At 44.5% G+C, this 22,273-nt stretch overlaps 1 protein-coding gene across 4 annotated transcripts in view; it reads left to right on the forward strand.

The window, feature by feature from the left end:
- The window catches only part of cobl (cordon-bleu WH2 repeat protein), a 57,444-nt gene that overhangs the window by 25,649 nt on the left and 9,522 nt on the right, over window positions 1–22,273 (forward strand). For all 4 annotated transcript variants that reach the window (XM_030782253.1, XM_030782252.1, XM_030782255.1 and 1 more), the window contains 2 exons: window positions 3,817–3,996; window positions 15,348–15,816. In XM_030782253.1, the coding sequence (XP_030638113.1) occupies window positions 3,817–3,996; window positions 15,348–15,816 (649 nt within the window). The remainder of the gene's footprint in view (window positions 1–3,816; window positions 3,997–15,347; window positions 15,817–22,273) is intronic.

A 22,273-nucleotide genomic window follows, 5' to 3' on the forward strand; every position in this document is an offset into this window, starting at 1 on the left:
GAATGTGTGTGTGTGTGCGTGTGTGTGTGTGTGTGTCTGTGTGTGTGCGTGCGCGTGTGTGTGTGTGTGTATGCGTGTGTGTGTATATGTGTGTGCGTGTGTCTGTGTATGTGTCTGTGTATGTGTGTGTGTGTGTGTCTGTGTATGTGTGTGCGTGTGTGTGTGTGTGTGTGTGCGTGTGCGTATCTTTGTATGTGTGTCTGTGTGTGTATCTGTGTCTGTGTGAGTGTCTGGGTGTGTGCGTGCGTGTCTGTGTGTGTGTGTGTGTGTATGTGTGTGTCTGTGTATGTGTGTGTGTGTGTATCTGTGTCTGTGTGTGTCTGGGTGTGTGCGTGCGTGTCTGTGTGTGTATGTGTGTGTGTGCATGTGTGTCTGGGTGTGTGTGTGTGTGTGTGTGCACGTATGCGTGTGTGTGTGTGTGTGTATGTGTGTGCGTGTGTGTATGTGTTTGCGTGTGTGTGTGTATGTATGTGTTTGCGTGTGTGTCTGGATATGTGTGTGTGTGTGTGTGTGTGCGCGCGCGTATGTGTGTATGTGTGTGTGTATGTGTGTGTGTGTGTGTGTGTGTGTGTGTCTGGGTATGTGTGTGTGTGTGTGTATGCCTCAGAGATACTGAGGGTGTACTTGCCGCACAGATACTCTAACACTCACATTATTCCAGTAGTGGTGGATTTCACTGTTGCCATGTGTATGTGCATGACACTAGTATACAATTAATAGTAGCCTATTAAAACTGGACTTTCTTGACTGACTGTAGTATAACACTAAGTCTTTCAGTGGAGTACTTCCTATAGGTCATCAGAGCACTTCCAGGTCATTGAAGGAAGTGCCCTAGAGACTTCTGGGATTGTGCCGCACGGAGTTCCTGCCCCCAGTTCCCCCAGGGGCATGGTCGTTAAACAGACATTAGTTCTCAGTGTACTTTTCCTGACTAAACACGTCAGACTGTACACTAACAATCCTCAACAGTGACAGACTCATCAAACTGGCCTGCCCTTTCCACCACCCACCCTGACAAAAAAAGAAAAAAAATTTTAAAAAATGGAAAAAGAGAAAATAAACTCCTTTATCACTCGGCTGATATAGGAATTTCAGGCTGTATTCTCTTTTGTTTAAAATCCAGAGGAACTCAAGTATGTGAGCCACTGTGCCAGATTACACTGTGTTCTTAAACACACACAAACACACTCAGCCGCAGAAAGTCCACAATCCATCACAAAGCCTCACGATCAGGGAGCGCGCTCCTTCTCAAACGAGGATGGGTCAGGCGTTATTCTGAGCGCTGTTTCCGTTCTCGAATGAAAGAGTGTGCCGTGTGGTTTCTGGACTCGTCTTGCATGTAGTTACACACACACACACACACACACACACACACACACACACTCAGGTGCAGGTCCTTTGTAGAGTTCTGTATCCTACATCCAGGAGAGTTCTTCTGGCTCTGCCACTGACTTTAAGTGACAGAATATGATTGTTGTCAAGTCTTTCACTCTCTCTCTCTCTCTCTCGCTCTCTCTCTCTCTGTCTCTCTCTCCCTCTCCCTCTCCCTCTCTCTGTCTGTGTGTATGTGAACATTCTGTTCATGCTCAGATCTAAATGAAGAGAAATGAGGTGTTATCTAACTGCTTCAGTCAGTGTGTTTCTAAAATGGGGGAGTGTCGCCCTTCCTGGGGGAGCGTGAAACTGGTTGTGTTTATTGTCTATCTGACACCAGGTGTCTGGGTTGAAGAGGGTGTTGGTTATGTATTGTCCCTGATATGAGAGGAAACACGTGCACACAGTGTGTGTGTGTGTGTGTGTGTCTCTGTCTATCTGTCTGTCTATCTGTCTGTCTGTGTGTGTGTGTGTGTGCAGACCTAGCGTCTGTTTTAAAGTACCGTATGAGAGCAGTGTGTGTGTAATGCAGTTGGATTTTACTTCTATCCTCGTAGGGTACACACGCTATTCATTTTTCATGAATGAGTGTGATGTGGCAGTCCAGCTTTCATAAGCCTGTCGGTGGAGAGGCGGCCAAGCCGCGGCCCAGTGACATGACCGAAACTGTTTCCTCTCCCTCTGTACCGCCGCGGAGAGCTGAGCTCTCATTTAAGCTTATGCAAGTGTCTGCTAAATGAGAGGTGTGCGCGGCAGCGGGGGGGTGAGCTAGGGTTCGCTGGCTGGGCTTTTGGACGCTGTTCAGGAGCACATCCTCTCTCCTCTCTGTTCCTCCTCTCTCCCATTGGCCTGCGTCCGCACGCAGCTCTGGCAGGAACAACCAGCATCTGCTCATGTTCACACACACCTAGATCCGTTTTAAGAGCGTGTTACACAAGACATGGCACATACACTCTCTTTCTCAACCAAACACACACACACACACACACAGTGCTGGACAAAACTTGTTTGTTGAAATATATGGACTCCCTCATCCTCTCTCTCTCTTTCTCTCTCTCTCCCCTTTACATAACTACTTGAAACTTTTTTCCTATAGTAATAATAAAATACTTGGTTTGTAATTAATCACTGTTTCTTTTGGAACTTGGTTAAGTGATTCAAATCTGCCAGTCAAGCTTACACAGCCAGCTCTTTGTGCCAGTGACTTTAAACCTAAATGAAGTTTGAACACAAAGAACTAACAATGTAAAACAAAAAAAAATCTTCACAAGGTGCAATGAACTGCCTACAAGATTCCCACCCTCAGAGCACGTCCACATAAGCTCTTAACGACATATGTTTTTTGCATTGACTGTAGTTTTTCTGCGTGGTTTTCTGAGCGTGTGTGTGTGTGTGTGAGTGTGCGCGCGCGTGTGAGTCTGTATGTGCGTGTGCGTGTATGCGTATGTGTATATGTGTGCGTGTGTGTGTGTGTGTGTGCGTGTGTGTGCGTGTGTATGTGTCTGTGTGTGTGAGTGTGTGTGTATGTGTGCGTGTGTGCGTGTGCGTGTGTATGTGTGTGCATGTGTGTGTGTGTGAGTGTGTGTGTGTGCGTGTGTGTGCGTGAGTGTGTGTGTTTGTGTGTGTGTGCGCATGTGTGCGAGCGCGTGTGTGTGCTTGTGTGTGTGTGTGTGTGCGAGCGCTTGTGTGTGTGTGTGTGTGCGCGTGTGTGTGCGCGTGTGTGTACGTGTGTGTGTGTGTGTGTGTGTGTGTGTGTGTATGTGCGTGTGCGTGTGTATGTGTGTGCGTGAGTGTGTGTGTGTGTGCGTGTGTGTGCGTGAGTGTGTGTGTTTGTGTGTGCGCATGTGTGCGAGCGCATGTGTGCGTGTGTGTGTGCGTGCGCGTGTGTGTGTGTGTATGTGTGTGTGTGTGTACATGTGTGTTTGTCAGTGTGGGTTTGTGGAAACAGAGGACCCCGTCCAGCCCTCTCCTCAGGCTGTGCCTTTGACATTTCTGCTGTGAATGTTATTCTGCTGTACAGCACCTAGAGTCAGCTCAGACCCACACACACAGTGCACTTAAACCTGCTGCCCTTTAAAAGCCAGCCAGTGCCCCAGCAAACAGCTCTCTGTCTCACATCTCTCCTCTTATTCTACTGACTCTCAAAACACTCATTTACACACACACACACACACACACACACACACGTACATACACACATTCATGCAAACAGTTGCTTGCTGGTTCACTTACACAATCAACAAAAGCTAGAGAGAAAGAGGGAGAGGGAGAGACAGAGAGAGGGAAAATGCATTATTTTATGTTGACTGTTCAGACGTGCATTTATATATTACTTATATATAATAACAAGTGTGTACATGTGTCTGTGTGTGTGCATGCAGACCTATTAGTATTCACATATGCATGCATCCCTTTAACCAAGTGCTGGGTCCCCGTTTACAGGGCATGTCGACACTGGGCAGTGTGTCGTATGTGGAGGCCCGTCCCAGTACTCTGGGTCAGTCCCAGTCAGTGGTGAACATCTCCAGAATGTCGCCTAAAGTGGATCTGAAGAAACGGCGAGCCCCTGCCCCTCCAGCACCACCGCCAGGCCTCACTCAGAGCACCACCCTGGCCTTACAGGTGAGACCTCCACCCTTCTGCCTCCGTCTGTCCATCTGTCACACCCAGAGGTGGACCGACTTGTTTCCCGGCGCTCACAGCTTTAGGCCAGGAGTCATTAGCTCAGAAAACTGTCAGGCAAATACGTTCTCTGCTCTGGTTTTCGAAGATGTAATCTGTCTCTGATTGAAAGGTTTACCTTAAAACACACACACACACACACACACACACGTGCCAAACAAAAGTGGCTGGCGGGATGGTGGCTCTTTTTTGTGAGCGCCTTTATCGGTCAGTATCGATGACTACTGGTGAACGATATTGTTTGTAGAGTTCAGTTTCAGGACCCACGCTTAACCTACTCTTAAAGCAATTTGATACACTTTAAAAAATTCAGTCGAAATGTATTTATTTCTCCATCGTGTTTGTTCGCGCGAGTGTGGGATGCCTACAGCATCGTAGAGATTTTATTGAAGGTCTGTTTGAACAGATAGATCTCTAGTCAATTTATTTTTGTTCACTTATGTTTATGATGTTATCATTATACTGTTATTTTCCGGTAAGTTCCATTAGCTGACTGTAAACAGGACATTCACAGAGGAGTCATAGAATCACAGACACAGACACAGACAACTTTAGAGATTTATGGACAGTGTTCAGGGCAGCGTTTTCGGTAAAAAAAAAAAAAACTTTATAAAAAAACTTAAGGCGAACACTGAACGTGAATCAGCTCTTTCCCGTCATTGTGTTGTGATACCATCAGGCACTCAGATGGCTTACGCTCGATGGTCGTCCTGCTTTAAGTTAGACACAGCAGCAGATGCTTCGAGGTCACAGTGAACTCAACCCAGAGCCACATCAGAGGCTGGTTCACACTGCTTTTATGAGCAAGCCAATAAAGTGCAGTTGGTTTTGATAAGCGGGGGATGAGGGTTGTGTCTTTGAGTCTGATGGCGGTCGTAATGGGTCTCTGATCTGTCTGAGACGACGGGGGTAGTTGTTGTTCTTGTTGTTTGTGTGTTTATGGGTGCTGTCGTCAACGGAAAAAATACAGGCGATGAAGCCGGTATGTGCCCATGGTTTAACCACTGCTAAATTCTGCTATGAAAAACATTTTTGATTTTTTTTTAGTTTTCATTGTGTCCTTCAGGATCTGATAAGTGTAAATATTCCTTCATCTTTCAAGTTCGAGTCATTTGAGTCATTTCTTGTGATTATAATACAGAAAACTGTGCTTTCAAATGATGCAGTGTTTATCTGGTTCCAAATCTGGCACATTATTTTAATGGGATAAATGGGTTTTTTTTTTATGAGTTTTTAGTCATGAAGAAATAAGCACTGGTCACTTGACTGATACAGTCTCCACTGTTTTAGTTTTGTTAGAAATCCCGTTAGATGAAATGAATCCCCTCAGACTGGCTTATAAGGGAACGTGCCTGAGGAGATGATCCATTCGATTGAGTGTTTGGAGACAGACTTTCACAAAGGTGTACACACACACACACACCACAAAGACAGAGACACACACACACACACACACGTCATGCCTTGTTTCTTCAGAAAGACATGCTGTTCTGTAGCTTGCTGCTTCAAGCACTCTTCACCTCAGCTTACACTCTGATAGAACTAGCTCCTGGGGTGTGCAAGCACAGTAAGCATGTGCGCCTGCACACACGCACACACACACACTCACACACACACAGGCACACACACACATACACACACACACACACACACACATTGTGAATTTGTGGAGTGTTTACAGACATACAGCACAAACACACACACAGACATGCATAAGCAGACACTGAATTTGTTTACAGACATACTGTGCTAACATACAAACACACACACACACACACATACACACACACACACACCACACACACAACGTCCTGCTGGTTGTGTTTAGTCAGATGAGGACAGATAACTTGGGCAGGTCTTATTTAATTTGAGTCTTGGTCTCGGAGAGCTGAGCTCTTCCCTGAAACAGCTCAAGCCAAAGCCTAAGGTAATACTTCACCCTCCGATGGCCTTATGCATATGACCTTAGTACCTTTACACAACCCCAGTGCCTTCATGTGACCTCAGTGCTGTTTACATCAGCAGTCAAGTTGTGTGACACTCAAAGAGATGTGTGCATCAAGTTCAAATATGCAAATAATCTAACTGTGAAATCAGTAAGTTGTAAATGTCACAATGTGCTAAATCAGAGTTGTAATTATTCCTTAAATCCGCTCTGAAAGCTTTTGGATATAAATCTTGACAGGTTGACGCCCAGGTTGCATTCAGTAACTGATATCTCTGAGAGTGACTTCGGCTATTGTTGGCTGTCGTCATGGTGATGTTGTTGGTGTGACATCAAGGCCCCCTCTCCAGTGCTTCTGCACTGGCTCCACCTGCGAGGCGTCTGAGTTCATCTGTCAGAGACAGACGCTCACGGCAGAGTAGCCCAGACAAACCCCAAATCCCGGCCAGCAGAGCTGAGGCATCTCGATCAGAGGTTTGGGGTGAAAATGACCAAAGAATGAGGCCCAAAAAGACGGATCTGTAACACTTCACTCAGACTTAACAGTCCTGCGTTCGAACTTCAAGACGTGGAGGCAAAGCTGAGGGTAGGATCGTTATCTAGTCTTAAGGAAACAAATCATCAGAACTTGTCTGCATTCTGCTTTAGTCTCTCTAGACAGATAGACAGACTCTTTCTCCTTCACTGATGGTGAACAATAGACGTAGCAGCCTGTCCTCCTTTTATCCATTCTCACCCACTTGTCGTCAGGGGATTAGCGACTCGTTAAACAACGCTAACTGTTTCCGCGGGAGCTGTTACAAACCCCTTCTCACTTTTAGAGCCCTGCTGCGCAACACCGTTTCGATTAGCCTGTATCTTGTCGTGCAGTTGTTCCTTCATGGACTCGCGTCGGACTCGCCGGGGGTTTTTTTTCGCGTGGGTGAAATATTGATTTTTGGCTCGAATTTCAGACAGCACATGCCAAACGGTCTCTGAGCAGAGAGTAACACGGGCCTCGTGGGGCGTGGAGGAGCACGGAAACATCTGTCATGTCCACCTCGTGGAGATCAAGTGTTACGCGCCATTGATTGAAAGACCAGCGTTATCGGAGCTAACGACGCCACGGGCAGCGTAATCGCAAGCGCTTTTGGAAGTTTTGTCTTTCAACATAATCCATCATTTTGACGGCCTCTCATTCTCCTGCTCCCTTTTATGATTCTGCTCCGCTCTAAAAAGAGATGCTGCTACAGTTCACATAACCAGGAAAAGAGATTTAGAAAGTGTCGTGCCCTGGGCTCTGTACCCTGGGCTCCGTTTTTTTTTTTTTTAAATTTAACCAATTAAATTGGAAAAAAAAAAAAAAACCAATGTCATGCTATTTTTATGCCGCTCTATTTATAAATTATTTCCAGATTAGAGATTAATTTGTGATGTAATTTTTTTTAAATACATTTTCCTCACAAATCCTTCACATTTTTACATGTACATTTCGCAGAGCCTGTTACTCTTGTCTTGCTTCTCTGGCTGTGATACGTCTGTGTGGTCACTGTACTTAAGTGTATAGTGCATATCCTGCTGTTCTAAGTTTAGCGTCCGGTTTTGTTCCTTTCATCTCAAATTCTTGGAAATCTCACCGGCTTTGATGAGAAACGTTTGTGAAAAGCCCACATTCTGCCGTCTCACAGGCATCCCAAAGTAAACATGACTCTGAGGGGTGTGTGTCAGGCCTTAGTCATGAGTGACGAGTCCTCCGTGACTGGCTTTGACTCACTCATATTGAATTCAGGCAGTGAGATGAGAGGGGATGACGTTCCAGCATTGAATGGTTGAATCCTTAGAGAAAACAAACAAACAAACAAAACAAAACAAACCAAACAAAACAAAACAAAAAACTCTTGTGAAAGTTAGCCGTTTTTTCTTCCTGTGTTACTTCAGTTCACCCAGTAGCCTACATTATGGAAAAATCCAGAATGAATCCCTAGCCTGACTCAACGCTTCCTCGGAACGTGACTGACAGGTTGGCCTCTTTGGAAGTGTTTTTTTCCCTCCGCGGTTCCGCAGCTCTGGGATTTATGAGTGATTAGGCAGTGTGGGGAGGTCTGAATGTGACCTGAAATGGCTTGATCAAAATAAGCAGGAGAAACGAGGAGGTGTGGCCAAGCGAGGAGGAGGAGGAGGGAGCCAGCCAGCGGAGTGGGGCCCGACTGTTTATAGGAGCGCCGTTTTCTCCTTTAAAGAGGAAAACACTGTGTTCTCAGGAACAAAGGAAGTGGTTCCCGTGGCCAAAGTCAAAAACATCTCTGTGGATCTGGTGTGTGTATGTTTCTGTCTCTCTCTCTCTGTCTGACTTTCTCTCTCTCTCTCTCTCTCTCTCTCTCTCTCTCTCTCTCTCTCTCTCTCTCTCTGACTTTCTCTCTGTCTCTCTCTCTCTCTCTCTCTCTCTCTCTCTCTCTCTCTCTCTCTCTCTCTCTCTCTCTCTGACTTTCTCTCTGTCTCTCTCTCTCTCTCTCTCTCTCTCTCTCTCTCTCTCTCTCTCTCTCTCTCTGACTTTCTCTCTGTCTCTCTCTCTCTCTCTCTCTCTCTCTCTCTCTGACTTTGTGTGCATGTATGTAAGTGTGTGTCTCTGTGGCGTATGTGTATGTGTGTGTCTTTGTGTGTCTGTGTGTCTGTGTGCGTGTGTGTGTATGTGTGTGTCTTTGTGTGTGTGTGTGCCTGTGTGCGTGTGTGTGCGTGTGTGTGTATGTGTGTGTCTTTGTGCGCGTGTGTGTATGTGTGTGTCTTTGTGGCGTATGTGTATGTGTGTGTGTGTGTGTGTGTATGTGTGTGTCTTTGTGCGCGTGTGTGTATGTGTGTGTCTGTGTGCACGTGTGTGTCTTTGTGCGCGTGTGTGTATGTGTGTGTCTGTGTGCGTGTGTGTCTTTGTGCGCGTGTGTGTATATGTGTGTCTTTGTGTGTATGTGTGTGTCTTTGTGTGTGTGTGTGTCTTTGTGTGTGTGTGTGTGTGTATGTGCGTGTCTTTGTGTGCGTGTGTGTATGTGTGTGTCTTTGTGGCGTATGTGTGTGTGTGTGTATGTGTGTGTCTTTGTGCGCGTGTGTGTATGTGTGTGTCTTTGTGCGCGTGTGCTTGTGTTTTGTTCGAGGCTGTCATTACACCTCTGTGATGATGCTCTCTTTATCCTTAACAAAAAAAGCATCAAAAATCCTCTAGTTCTTCTGAAAAAAAACCCAATGAACATCAAAGGAGTTTCGTTGTGTGCAGTGACTGATCATTAAATGTTACACCTTTTTTTGACGTGAAACATATTCCAGCGACTTCAGATTTTTCAGGAAAAAAAGTGAAAAAGAAAGAAAGAAAGGAGAGATAGAGGAGAGAAAGGAGAAGACGTGAAACGTGTGGGATTAAAGCTCCTCAGATTAGATCTTTTAATGGTACTTTCACATAACATTTCTGCTTACAGTAGATCTGCTTTCTCAAAATGCATCCCATAGTCTGCTTACACACGACAGGCCCCAGAATGCATCCCATAGTCTACTTACTTATGGTGCATTCCGTTTGAACTGGGAAGTCGGAATTTCCGAGTTCCGAGTCGGAAATTTCAACTGGAACGTCCCCTGAAGTTGGATTTCCAACTCGGAAAGTCAGAGGAACCTCACCAACCCCGACTTAAAAATCCAAGATGGCTGCTCTCAGTCATGAAGCAGTGAAAGCTGTAGTAGTTCACTGTTTATTGGCCCTTCTGTCTTAGTCGTGTCTCATTAAATCAGTCGTACACACAGTACTGTCCAACTTCTATCTGTGGACATGTTGCTAAGGTGTATTTCTTACTAATGGTATTACTAAAAATGGCTAACCTGGCTGTAACGGTTTTCCGACTTGGGCTGGAATACACTCAACTCGGGTGCGACGTCATTCCCAGCTCCGAGTTCCGACTTCTGAGGCAAATGGAATGCACCATTAATACAGGTCTAAGAACAGTACCCTGTAGTCTACTTACACACTACAGGTCCCAGAATGCTCCCCATCATTTACTTATCTAATCTTATATGTGTCCCAGAAAGCATCCCATAGTCTGCTCACACACTCCAGGTCCCAGAATACACCCCGTAGTCTATTTATACACTACTGGTCCGAGAATGTATCCCATAGTTTACTTACACACTACAGATCCCAGAATGCACCCCATAGTCTACTTACACACTGCAGGTCCCAGAGATTTTCCTCTCCTCCTAGATAAGCCAGCATTACAGCATTACTAGCGCATGATGGGAGACACGTCCCAATATTGTGATTGTTAAAGGTTTGATGCCATACTGATTACGTTTCCTGATTATTCATTGTCCAGACAGTCAGCAGACCTTCCCTCCTACCCAGTTTTACCCTTAGTAGTGTACAAGCCCATAGGAAAGAGCAGAGCATACGGTACCATGGATCGGGTGTAATGCAGACTTTTCCTGGAATCCTGTGGAGGGCATAGTGGTAGCGTGTTTATGTTGACGTGTCCACGCTCATCTAGATCTCCTATCAGCAGTCTTTCTTCCTGCTTTACTCTTCCCTAAAACCCTGGAGATTTGAGTGACAAAAGCTTTGACCCCATTTTAATTTGACCTGACATGACAATATCACACCCATAGATCATTCCTTTACTTTCCTTTGAGCAGTGTCACGACATTGTTGTCACATTTCCATGTTGTTGTGACATTTTATTAAAAAAAAAAAAAAAAAAAAGCCGACAACAACAGCAAGATTTTTTTCCCTCTCCTTCCAGACAAAATATCTCCTCATCAGTGATATCTGACACTCTGGAAATTGTATTTTTTTTTTTACTGTATTCTCATCAGCTGGCTTTTTCAACATGAAATCCCTCGTGATCAAAGCATGTGTGTTTGTGTGTGCGCACACGTGTGTGTGAGTGTATGAGAGCGTATAAATGTGTGTATGTGTTTATGCGTATGTATACCTGTGTGTATGAGAGTGTATAAATGTGTGTGTGTGTGTGTGTGTTTGAGTGTTTGCCCCTGAGTGTGTGTGTGTGTGTGTGTTTGAGTGTTTGCCCCTGAGTGTGTGTGTGTGTGTGTGTGTGTGTGTTTGAGTGTTTGCCCCTGAGTGTGTGTGTGTGTGTGTGTGTGTTTGAGTGTTTGCCCATGAGTGTGTGTGGTCCGACCATAAAGAGTCAGTGAATGGAATGTACCAGCTCTTGAGCGGTGTGCGGGGCAGTGTGATTACATGACTGTGGCTTTAGCTAAAGACAGCTTAAAATTCATCAGAGGGCCAACATTCCTCAGGATTAAAGAGGAGAAAAAAATAGAAAAGTGAAAAGTTTGCTATATCTCAACATGTATCTTAATTAATGTTAGCAGGGCATTTCACTCATGTGAGAGTCAAGGACTAGAGTAATAGAGAGCAAGAGAAAGTGTGAGAGAGAGAAAGAGGGGGGAGAGAGAGTGCGAGAGGAAGAGAGAGAGAGAGAGAGAGAGAGAGCGAAAGAGGGTTTGGGCATGGCCCACGGAAAATCACCCATGGGGTTTATTTGCAGTAAAAGTAGAAACAGGCCGTAACAAAAAATTTTAAAATTGCTTTGTTTTAATCTGCGATTGTGAGAACAGACTCGATTTCTGGCACATTTAAAGGGATTTTATTTATTCAGTTGGAAAAGTTCTCACAATGCTAAGTCAAAGTTTAACGGAAAATAAGCATTAAAAAAACAGCTCTGTCATTGCTGATATTCAGCATGTCGATCAGAGAAGCCAAACGATACCACGAAAAACATTCATTTCACCCCCATATATTAATTATATTTGACCAAACACAGTTCATGTGGTCTGCACAGGCTATCATCCCCCCCCCCCCCCCCCCCCCCCCCCAAGCATCAGTACCGATCTAGACAAAGTTTATTCTACGCTGTAAATTCGACTGTGAACCTCTGTCGACCTGCGGGGTGAGCATTGGGCTGTGGACGATTTGTCCATGTTTGGAAGGAACCCTTAAGACAGAGTACTGCCAGTCACCACACTGGCCTTGGTAGAGTATAGCATTGCTAACACAGCGCGCGTTTCAAGTTACGTTTACTTTACAGAGTGTGTGTATGTCCTGTCATGAACCTTTTATTTGGATAAGGACTCTTATCTGAGTGAATTTTGGAATTTTGGGGTGAAATTAAACTCCTTTGCAATGTGGATAGTTAAACTCTGTAAAACGTCTGTTTGTTAATTCGTGGCGTAAAAAGGTAGGTAGGGTCCTGCGATTAACCCAGTCATTTGGGTTAATGTCTGGACTCAGGGCTGGGTCTCTGAGGTGAAACACAGATGTGTGTCCTCAGAAAATGCTTTTATGGGAACCCAGACAAGCGAGTAGGTGAATTCCATGATCATTGAGTTTTGGCTTCCACTTCACTTCTTTCTTTTTACATTTCAAGTGATGTTTTCTCGTCTTGATCAGTTTGAATTGATCCTTTGTTTATAAAAATGTAAATATCCATATCTTGACTCTAGCAATATTAATATTTCTGTTTAGATATGGAACTTAGAAAACACAATAGTGAGCTTTTTAATTTTCCATAACAACTAGTTCCAGAGACTACTCCAAGTTCACTGTAAATATGAAAGCATAAACAGTCACGCATATTAAATGAATGGTCTGTGCAAACTGATCCCATCACTGAAGTAAAAAATTATAATAAAGTGAAACCAGCAGAATTTGGCCTTTTTTTTAAGGCCTTTATCTGTGTTTATCCAGTGGCATCTGATGTGTGTTTATCTTGAGCTGTAGGGTGGTAAGCTAGGCTAACGTGTCTCATTCCAAACACATGACCTACATACTTCCTTCACTCTTGTCAAGGTCTTCACGTTTTGACAGAACAAGCCACACAAACTCAGTGAACTTCGCATTCCGTGACGCTCCACTTTTTCCCTGAGCCGTGAGGGTTTTTTTTTTTTTTTGTTTGTTTGTATTTTTGGGGGGGGGGGGCGGGTTGGAGGGGTGGGTGTCATAGAGAGTCACAGTGAAATGTGGGTCAAAGTTGAACTTGAAACTCAGGGATAGAGTGGGAATGAAGATGACTGACTGACTGACTGACTTGGGCTGCAGCGAAACGCTACGCTGCAGGCCTGAGCAAAAGGAAACCCCTGGGCCTCGTGGCACATTGTGATGAAACGCTCTCCTTTAGGCCCCGCCCTCCCCCACCCGCCCCCGCACCCCTGCCCTCCGTGTGAGGGTCCTCACATGCCAAGAGTATGAACTCATGTGTTGTGTTGCTCTCCTGGTGGATTAGGGGTGAAAGGGTTAAGTGTGTGAAACAGTAGGGGGATGAGGTACATCTTGATCTGTGAATATTAAACATCCTTAGTCCTTACAGACTGGCCTCAAAGACAGACAGAGTTTCTGGAACCTTTTCTAAAATGTATCTGAATGTCGTTACAGAGGAGTAGAGCCATAGACCAAGCTCTCACATAAACTTAAACTTCTCGTTTTAATGTTACATATATATATATATATATATATATATAATGTTAAACATATTAAACATTATAATTAAATTTATATAACTATATGATTATATGTAGTTATACATAATAATATAGTTTACAGAAATGTATAGCTTATCCATAGTTTTTAGAAATGTATATAGCTTTATTCTCTACATAAGCTTTGTTCTTGATGTGAACTAAGTTCTGCTTGATGTACAGAGAGATGGAAGCATGCAGTTTGTTGGCTGTGAGAATTATAGTGGAGCCTTTGTATGTACGTGTGTTGAACTGTACTGTAATCAGCGTTTGGGATCTGGACAGAAACCTCGAATTTCTGCTCTTTAACGTATTGCGACACGTTCGGTTGCATGCTAAGCTTGTGTCGTTGCACACGGGTCATGTCAGGTTATCCTCTCAGCCCCGTGACGAACAGCTCAAAGTGGGGGGTCCTGGAGCCGTCGTGTGAGTGACAGGGTGTTTGCGGGTGGCAGGGCTGCGGCCTATACATAGACAGGACCTGGTGTCATAAGAATTGATTTAGAGTCTGTACTCTGCGGGAGCCAAGATGTCAACCATGAAAAAGGGGAAGGTTCCAAGTTGACCCACTTCTTTTGTCCTCCGTGTGTGTGTGTATGCTTTTGAGTTTAATGTTTTTGTCACCTTTGACCTACATTCACTCGTCATGATCTGCACTGCGACCGCCGTGTTTTTTTTTTACGTCTGCTTCGGGGCTGTTTTTCCATGTTTTTGTCATTGTGAGGCGTTGCGATGCACTTGAGATTGGCGGCAAGTGGCTCCGGGAATACAGGAAAAACGGTGAGCGTGTCTGCTTACTGCCGGAGGAATTAACATATACACGACTCTTTGAGAGGAGAAAAAAAAAAAGTCCTGCTACGAGTAGAATTTGTCTTACGTCATCACGTAGTATACCCACATATAGGCCATGATTTGAGACACAGGGTGGGGGATGACATTTTATGTAGAACTCTCTGAAAGACTGAAGACATGAGACACATTCTGTTGAAGAAAGTAACACTCCTTGGTTTTGGAGTCAAACCTTATTCCTAATGATTCTACAGCACAGTGCATTTCCAATTTACGTTTATTCATTTAGCAGACGCTTTTATCGAAAGTGACTTTGTGCAAACATAATCCGAGCAAGTAGCTGGGAAGGACCTGTCTGTGGTATAAGCGCCACAGCTAAGTTCAGTGATTGACAAGATACAAGCGCAAGAAAAGTTGAAGAAAGTAAGAGAGTGAACTACAGACAGATACAGGTGTAAACAGTGCTAATGAACAGATACAGGTGTAAACAGTGCTAATGAACAGATACAGGTGTAAACAGTGCTAATGAACGGATACAGGTGTAAACAGTGCTAATGAACAGATACAGGTGTAAACAGTGCTAATGAACGGATACAGGTGTAAACAGTGCTAATGAACAGATACAGGTGTAAACAGTGCTAATGAACGGATACAGGTGTAAACAGTGCTAATGAACAGGAGGCTTCAAAAGTGCGAGAGAAGAAGCTGTCACCTAACGTATGGAACGAAACAGTGATAATGATGCTATGAACAATGATCAGCAAAACAGCTCAACTCCTGAAAAAAAAAGAGTGTCTGCAGTATTAACTGAATATTTCCATGTGGCACTGTTCCATGGAATCTCCATTGGAATTACAAGCCAAAGAAAGCTAACAAGAGTGAAAGCCAAGTTCTTTCAGCTAATGATTGAAGCATGAGATCTTTGGAAGACTTTAAGCTGTTTATTACCCCGACACAAACTCAAGTCTTATTTTCTAATGCCTTTTACCCCCCCGCCCACCTTACTATGTAAACTATCATTGCATCTAACTTCTGTGTCCCTCCCTGTTCTCTGTCTGCCTCTCCTTGTCTCCAGTCTAATCCTGGTTCTCCGAGATCAGAGAGCCAACAGAAGAAGCGGAAAGCCCCTCCTCCTCCACCAGTCTCGGCTTCCAGCACGCCAGCACCCAATCCCCAGACACCGCCGCTCCGTGCCCTGGCTCCCGCTCCAGTACCTGCTCCCAGGTCCTCCGTCCCGGCTAACGACTCCACGTCAGAGCTGAGTCACAGCACAGAGGACTCAGGACCTCCTGGCTCTGTCTGCAGCAGCAGCAGCAGCGACGTGGCTGTGGGCTCCAGCACCAGCAGCTTGGCCGACGAACCCATGCAAGAGCACGCTAACGAGCTGGCCTGCAGCACCACGCCCGAGCCAGAGCCAGAACCAGAACCAGAACCTACTCCTAGCACCACGCCAGACATCGTGGCCAGCACCACGTCGGAAGAGACGGATTCTGCCCTCAACCTCAAAATGGAAGAAGTGGAGAACAACCGACACAGTGCTATTGGTAATGTGGACACGCCCACGCGCTATGACATCACATATGGTTTTCTTGATGTGGAATGATCCAGAACAGGGCTGCACAAACCTTCTTGGTCCTTAAGGCCCGAGAACAGCTGATTTTCTCACCTTTCCTTCACCAAGGAGTGAGGTGTGACAACCCTCAGTTATTTACAAGTTATTAATGCCAAATACTCTATTTCTATTTGCTCTGTCACAGTAAACTCTGAGGGAGGGTCACAAGTTAGTATTTGTTTACAGCGCCCATTATTAATCCCACAGGATTATCAAGCCTTTACAGCACCCATCATTAATCACACGGGATTATCAAATTAGTATTTCTTTACAGCACGCATCGTTAATTACACGGGATTATCAAGTTAGTATTTCTTTATGGCGCCCATTATTAATCCCACAGGATTATCAAGCCTTTACAGCACCCATCATTAATCACACGGGATTATCAAATTAGTATTTCTTTACAGCACGCATCGTTAATTACACGGGATTATCAAATTAGTATTTCTTTATGGCGCCCATTATTAATCCCACAGGATTATCAAGCCTTTACAGCACCCATCATTAATCACACGGGATTATCAAATTAGTATTTCTTTACAGCACGCATCGTTAATTACACGGGATTATCAAATTAGTATTTCTTTATGGCGCCCATTATTAATCCCACAGGATTATCAAGTCTTTACAGCACCCCTCATTAATCACATGGGATTATGAAGTTAGTATTTCTCTACAGCACCCATTGTTAATCACAAGGGATCATCAAGTCTTTACAGCACCCATCATTAATCACAAGGGATTATCAAGTCTTTACAGCGCCCATCATTAATCACACAGGGTTATCAAGTCTTTACAGCGCCCATCATTAATCACACAGGGTTATCAAGTCTTTACAGCGCCCATCATTAATCACACAGGGTTATCAAGTCTTTACAGCGCCCATCATTAATCGCACGGGGTTATCAAGCAACAAGATTTTTGTATCGTCTCTTTCTGAGTGGCAGCTGTAATGTGTTAGTGACAGGCGCCTGTACGGTTGTGTTGTTTTTTCAGAGACCCATCAGTCAGGCAGTGGTGTTAGATCTCGTCCTCAGCCTCATTCACCATGAGTTAATGTCAAACCACAACACAAACATGTTTTATCAACGATGCCACAGCATGTAGTCCGTTTGACAAACCCAAAAAGGCATGAAAACTGATCATAAGTATGACATACATCATATTTAAACACTTTTCCCAGTGCTTCACCTCAAGGAGTAGAGGAGGGAGAGAGAGAGAGAGAGTGAGGTAGTTGAACAGGAATATGTATGATTTCACATTAAAAAAAAAAAAACTTTTCTCAATCCAGGCAGTGTGAGGGGGGCGGAGATATAAAGTGGGGTGTGTACCGTGAGTGAGTGAGGGGGGTGGAGCTATAAAGTGGGGTGTGTACCGTGAGTGAGTGAGGGGGGCGGAGCTATAAAGTGGGGTGTGTACCGTGAGTGAGTGAGGGGGGTGGAGCTATAAAGTGGGGTGTGTACCGTGAGTGAGTGAGGGGGGTGGAGCTATAAAGTGGGGTGTGTACCGTGAGTGAGTGAGGGGGGCGGAGATATAAAGTGGGGTGTGTACCGTCAGTGAGGGGGGCGGAGATATAAAGTGGGGTGTGTACCGTGAGTGAGGGGGGCGGAGATATAAAGTGAGGTGTGTACCGTGAGTGAGGGGGGCGGAGATATAAAGTGGGGTGTGTACCATGAGTGAGTGAGGGGGGTGGAGATATAAAGTGGGGTGTGTATCATGAGTGAGGGGGGTGGGGCTATAAAGTGGGGTGTGTACCGTGAGTGAGTGAGGGGGGTGGAGCTATAAAGTGGGGTGTGTACTGATATGGGAAACCGATATGATGTCAGACTGTCCTTAAGAACACTGCTGATGATGCAGTAAAATGTCATTGAAAATTCTTGTTTGGGAATTTACTTCACATAGCATAAATAAAGCCTGTATGCTTGTAAAGCAGTAAGCCTTACCTCAGACGTGACCGCATGTACTTTTAATATACCTCTTACTTCGTCTGCAGCCGATGGGGAGCAGCAGGCATAGTCTTAACAGGAATGAGTTGTACAGCAGAAATAAGCTTACCAAGCATTGGCTGTAGAATTTTGGTGATTAGTGCAAAACTTGCCGTGTGTGTGTGTATTTGTGTGTGTATGTGTGTGTGTGTGTGTGTGTGTGTGTGTATGAGAAAGAGAAGATGAGGCAGAGGGAGCCTAGGAAAGTATCGATCTCTTTCCCCTCTGAATGTGTGTCAAGTTAGGAGAAGAAGAGATTTATTTTGGCTAGAGGAAGGGCGATGGAAAAGTCTGGAAGAGACCGATGCTGCTAGCGCAGTACATCATACCGCGCCCCGTCTATAATTTATAACTGTGTGGAGCTACCTGAACCTTTCTCTCTTTTTTTATCTGTCTTTCACTCTGTCTCTCTCCACCTCTCTCTCATCCTTCTCTAACCAGTCCCTTTTTCCCTCTCTCTTTCACTCCCTCTTCTCTCGCCCATTCTTTCTCTTTCTCTCTCCCTCTCTCTCTCTCTCTCTCAGTACTGTAAAAGAAATACTGCCCAATTAAATGGTATTAGCTACTCAAGCACACTACTGCATAATTGTTTTTTTTCCCTTATTCCCCAGTAGATCAGGTTTACTGCACAGTGCCACTGAATTAATGAAACAGTGCTAATTGTCACCTCCAGAGCCAGCTTCATCAATGCAGGTCAAGTACAACTCTGCGAATCGATTCTGTCTGTATTATGTTTAATTGGCCTCACTTCCATGTAAGATTTTAAGACAGTCCAGTTAAAATGCTGAGTCAGCAGATGACTCAGTTAGGTGAAAACAACAACAACAACAATAACAACAACAACAACAACAAAACAGGTAAAATTATCCCACCTATTTTTACCCTGCAGTGGTCAGATCACAGCCCAACCCGATTGTCTTATAAGCAGATGATCAATAGATAGTACGTCTCATTTCTCCTGAAGGTCAGGACCTCTTCACTCCATCCTCATGTCTCTGTTGTACATTACTAATTCATAACGCATCTCTTTAATATTTCACTGAGCACAATCCCACATGCACTGGAGCCATTTTTAAAATAGAAAATACGTAGAAATTTCTCAAGACTGTCAAAATAACTGTTAATATGACATAAAGCTATGAATCACGCTCAGAGAGTATGACTGACCTTATCTGTCCTCTGCTGACAGGGTAAAACCCATCCCTCTAATCTGTCTGCATTTAAATCCCTCATATATATGTATGGATATCTTTGACATTTATCCATCTAGTTCTTTGGCCTATATATAGAGAGAGATCATCACAGGAAGTGATGAAAGGTCCTTCCATTCTCACCAGTTAAACCAGTGTTAGTCAGGCTGCTGACGTAGCGAAATGGTGGCTTCACCACACTCATACACAACTCGGAGGGGTTGAAACGTCCTCATAGAGCGGTTTGCGATTTATATAGTGTTACACTCTTCCTAGACTGGTTTTGTGTTATGTCAGCTATAGCTGAGAAACAATGCAGTAAATGTTTAATAAAATGTCTTGAATTGGCTGTGTGGTTGTTTACCAGTGGGGACACAAGTAAGACCGTGAGGGACAGGTTGATGCTGGCAAAATATTTTACTCTTTAACATTGATGAAAAAGGCAAACCAAAGAGATTATTTATAGTCTGCTTGTTAGAGCACCTCTATGAACACTGGAATAAGTCTGGTCTTATACAGAATGACCCCCCCAAAAGGAGGCCCTCACCTAGCCGAAGGATGGACAAAGTATGAATGCTTTGGCTTTTGCACAAAAAGTCGATCTGGCTTCACACCGGGAAGGCGATGAGAGCAAAACGGCAGGGAATGTTTCACTGGCTGTAATGTGACATTTCACTTTGACTGAGGTTTGGCAGAGAGAATGGAGTACCTCTCTCTCTGTTTAGATAAGGAGCTGGATTCAGCAGATACATGATCAGTCAACGCAAGTGAGTTAGAAGTTACAACATTAATCTGGGCCTCGCAAAGAATAGGCCTAATGAATGTGAAACATGAAAAATTACTGTCATATGAGGAAACTTTACACATGACATTCGTAAGAGTTTAGAAAACCGCCAGTTGATTCTCAGGCAGCGAATTCCCGCAAATAAAACCGGCATGAAATTGTGAGATCGGTTCACCTCAAATGATCTAAGAAGTTAGAAATTGTGAATGTGTGAATGGGTTTTTAGACCGCAGTTTTTCAGGTGGCCTGTGTCTGTGAAGGGATGTTGGAACTGTCTCCTCAAACTCCTCCTCTTGTCCACTGTATCACCATCATGAGACAGTGTTCAGGGTGGATGGACATGCCACTGAAACTGCCCCAACTCTATATTCCTCCTCCCTCCTTGACAGACTACGACTCCCAGCATGCATCACCAGACAGTTACGCAGAGATGGTAGCCCAGCATAGGTGCCTATCCATGACCTCTGCCTCTTTCTGCGTCTTCATCCAAACTTTCCAAACTTCCCTCTTCACCGTAACCTTTTTTTTTTTTTTGCTTTTCATTTAACAGCTCCCTTCCTATTTAGTGCTCTCTCTCTCTCTCTCTCTCTCCTCTCCCTCTCCCTCTCTCAGCGCCTTGCTAGCAGTGTTGGAAAACGATGCTCTCTCCTGAAGGAATTTGTGGGAACGAGCAGTGCTCTCGCTTTGACACACATCCGTGTTAATCTGATACCTCTGACTGACTGTCTTGTGAAGGGTGTTGCCGTGACGTGACAGTCGGCCAGGAGGACAAAATACTTTTATCATTACAGGAGGCGGGGCTGAGGTGTCATGTTAGGAGTCATGTGGTGTCGCAATAATCCAGATCCAAAAGTGTATTCCAGCACATTCTATTTCTGTCAGGATTTTACACAGACAGTCTGAGGTGGGAGGGAGTTAGATGAACGTGGTAGCTGACTGCCTCATATGACCCAGCCTGCCGAATTCTGTTACGTCAGTCAAATCAGCCCAGCTGTTAGCGTTTCAATTATTTACGTTTGTTTATGAAAGTTAGAGTCAGTACCTCTCTTGGGGGGTTGTTTCTGACATTTGATGGAGCGAAAAATGAATTTAGTTTGGAATGTAATGTCCCCAGGTGCTGATCTGCGTGCAGTGACACATACCTGTTTGATTTTCTCTCAAAATCACATGACGTCTTTGTAATGTGAGATATGCCATGCTTAAGGACTCTCTGACTCTGTGTGAAGACTTACAGTCAAATTATTTTCTCAGTGTTGTTGTGCCTGTGGTCTTCCCATGGTCAGCCTGATTTCCACCATGTTATACACTGTCCAATCTATCTATCTATCTATCTATCTATCTATCTATCTATCTATCTATCTATCTATCTATCTATCTATCTATCTATCTATCTGTCTATCTACCTGTCTGTCTGTCTCTCTGTCTGTCTGTCTCTCTGTCTGATGTACTCTTTCATTCTTGTCCTCTCTCTCTCTTCCTCTCTCTCCTTCTGCAGTTTATTGCTGCGCTCCCATCTCCCTACGATCCGGACGCCGGTGAACACCCGTCTCCGACTCATCCCTCGCTCCTCCTCTCCTTTTTCATCCGCTTCTCCTTCACGTCTGCACCTCCTCCATCAACCTGATGAGACCCCCTCCCGTTTCTCCTCTTTCATCTCCGTTCTGCTGTTCTGTAGAGTTGATTTTTTTTTTTTTTTTATGTCTTTCTACTCTCAGACCTTTCAGGATTCGAACGCATTTTCCCTCCTTCTCCTTCACGCCATTTTTATAAATGTCTGTAAATATAAGTCATTTTTTTGTACTGCGACATGTTAGCTTGAGAGAGCGTTATGGTCTTAGCAGGGAGAGAGAATACAGTAGGTGTAAACTGTGGAAGAAGGATGTGAACATTTAGAGAATTATCTGTGATAACTCCAGGAGTGTTGGTGGATTGATTGGGGGATATTTTAAAGGATAACAGGAAGAACTATTGGATGTCAAAAGATCAGTGCAGACATCATTTCCATGCACTATTACTGAGTTCTGCAGAGAGAAACTAGCCAAGGGTTTGGCTTGCCCCAATGCATGCAGGGTTTGTCCTCTCTCTCACACACACACACACACACACACACACACACACACACACACACACACACACACAAATCAGACCCTGAAACACACATGCATGTGTGTCTTTTGTCTGGACATAATGCAGTCACTCTCTCACATGGGTTTCTGTCTGAATCCTTGATGTGATGAGATTTACATTATGTTAACAGGACATGGACTTGGGGCAGCCGGGTGAATTTCAGCCTCTCGGTATTGTCAGAGTGGACGTTCAGAGATGTTTCACCGGTGGGCTCTCTCTTGTGTGTTTACACGGGCTGAAGTTTGATTGTTTGTGCACAGTGCATTACAGTAAATATAGTGTTTTATGAATTTTCCCCTT

The sequence above is a fragment of the Chanos chanos genome, chromosome 8, assembly GCF_902362185.1.
Source record: "Chanos chanos chromosome 8, fChaCha1.1, whole genome shotgun sequence".
Lineage (NCBI taxonomy): Eukaryota > Metazoa > Chordata > Actinopteri > Gonorynchiformes > Chanidae > Chanos > Chanos chanos.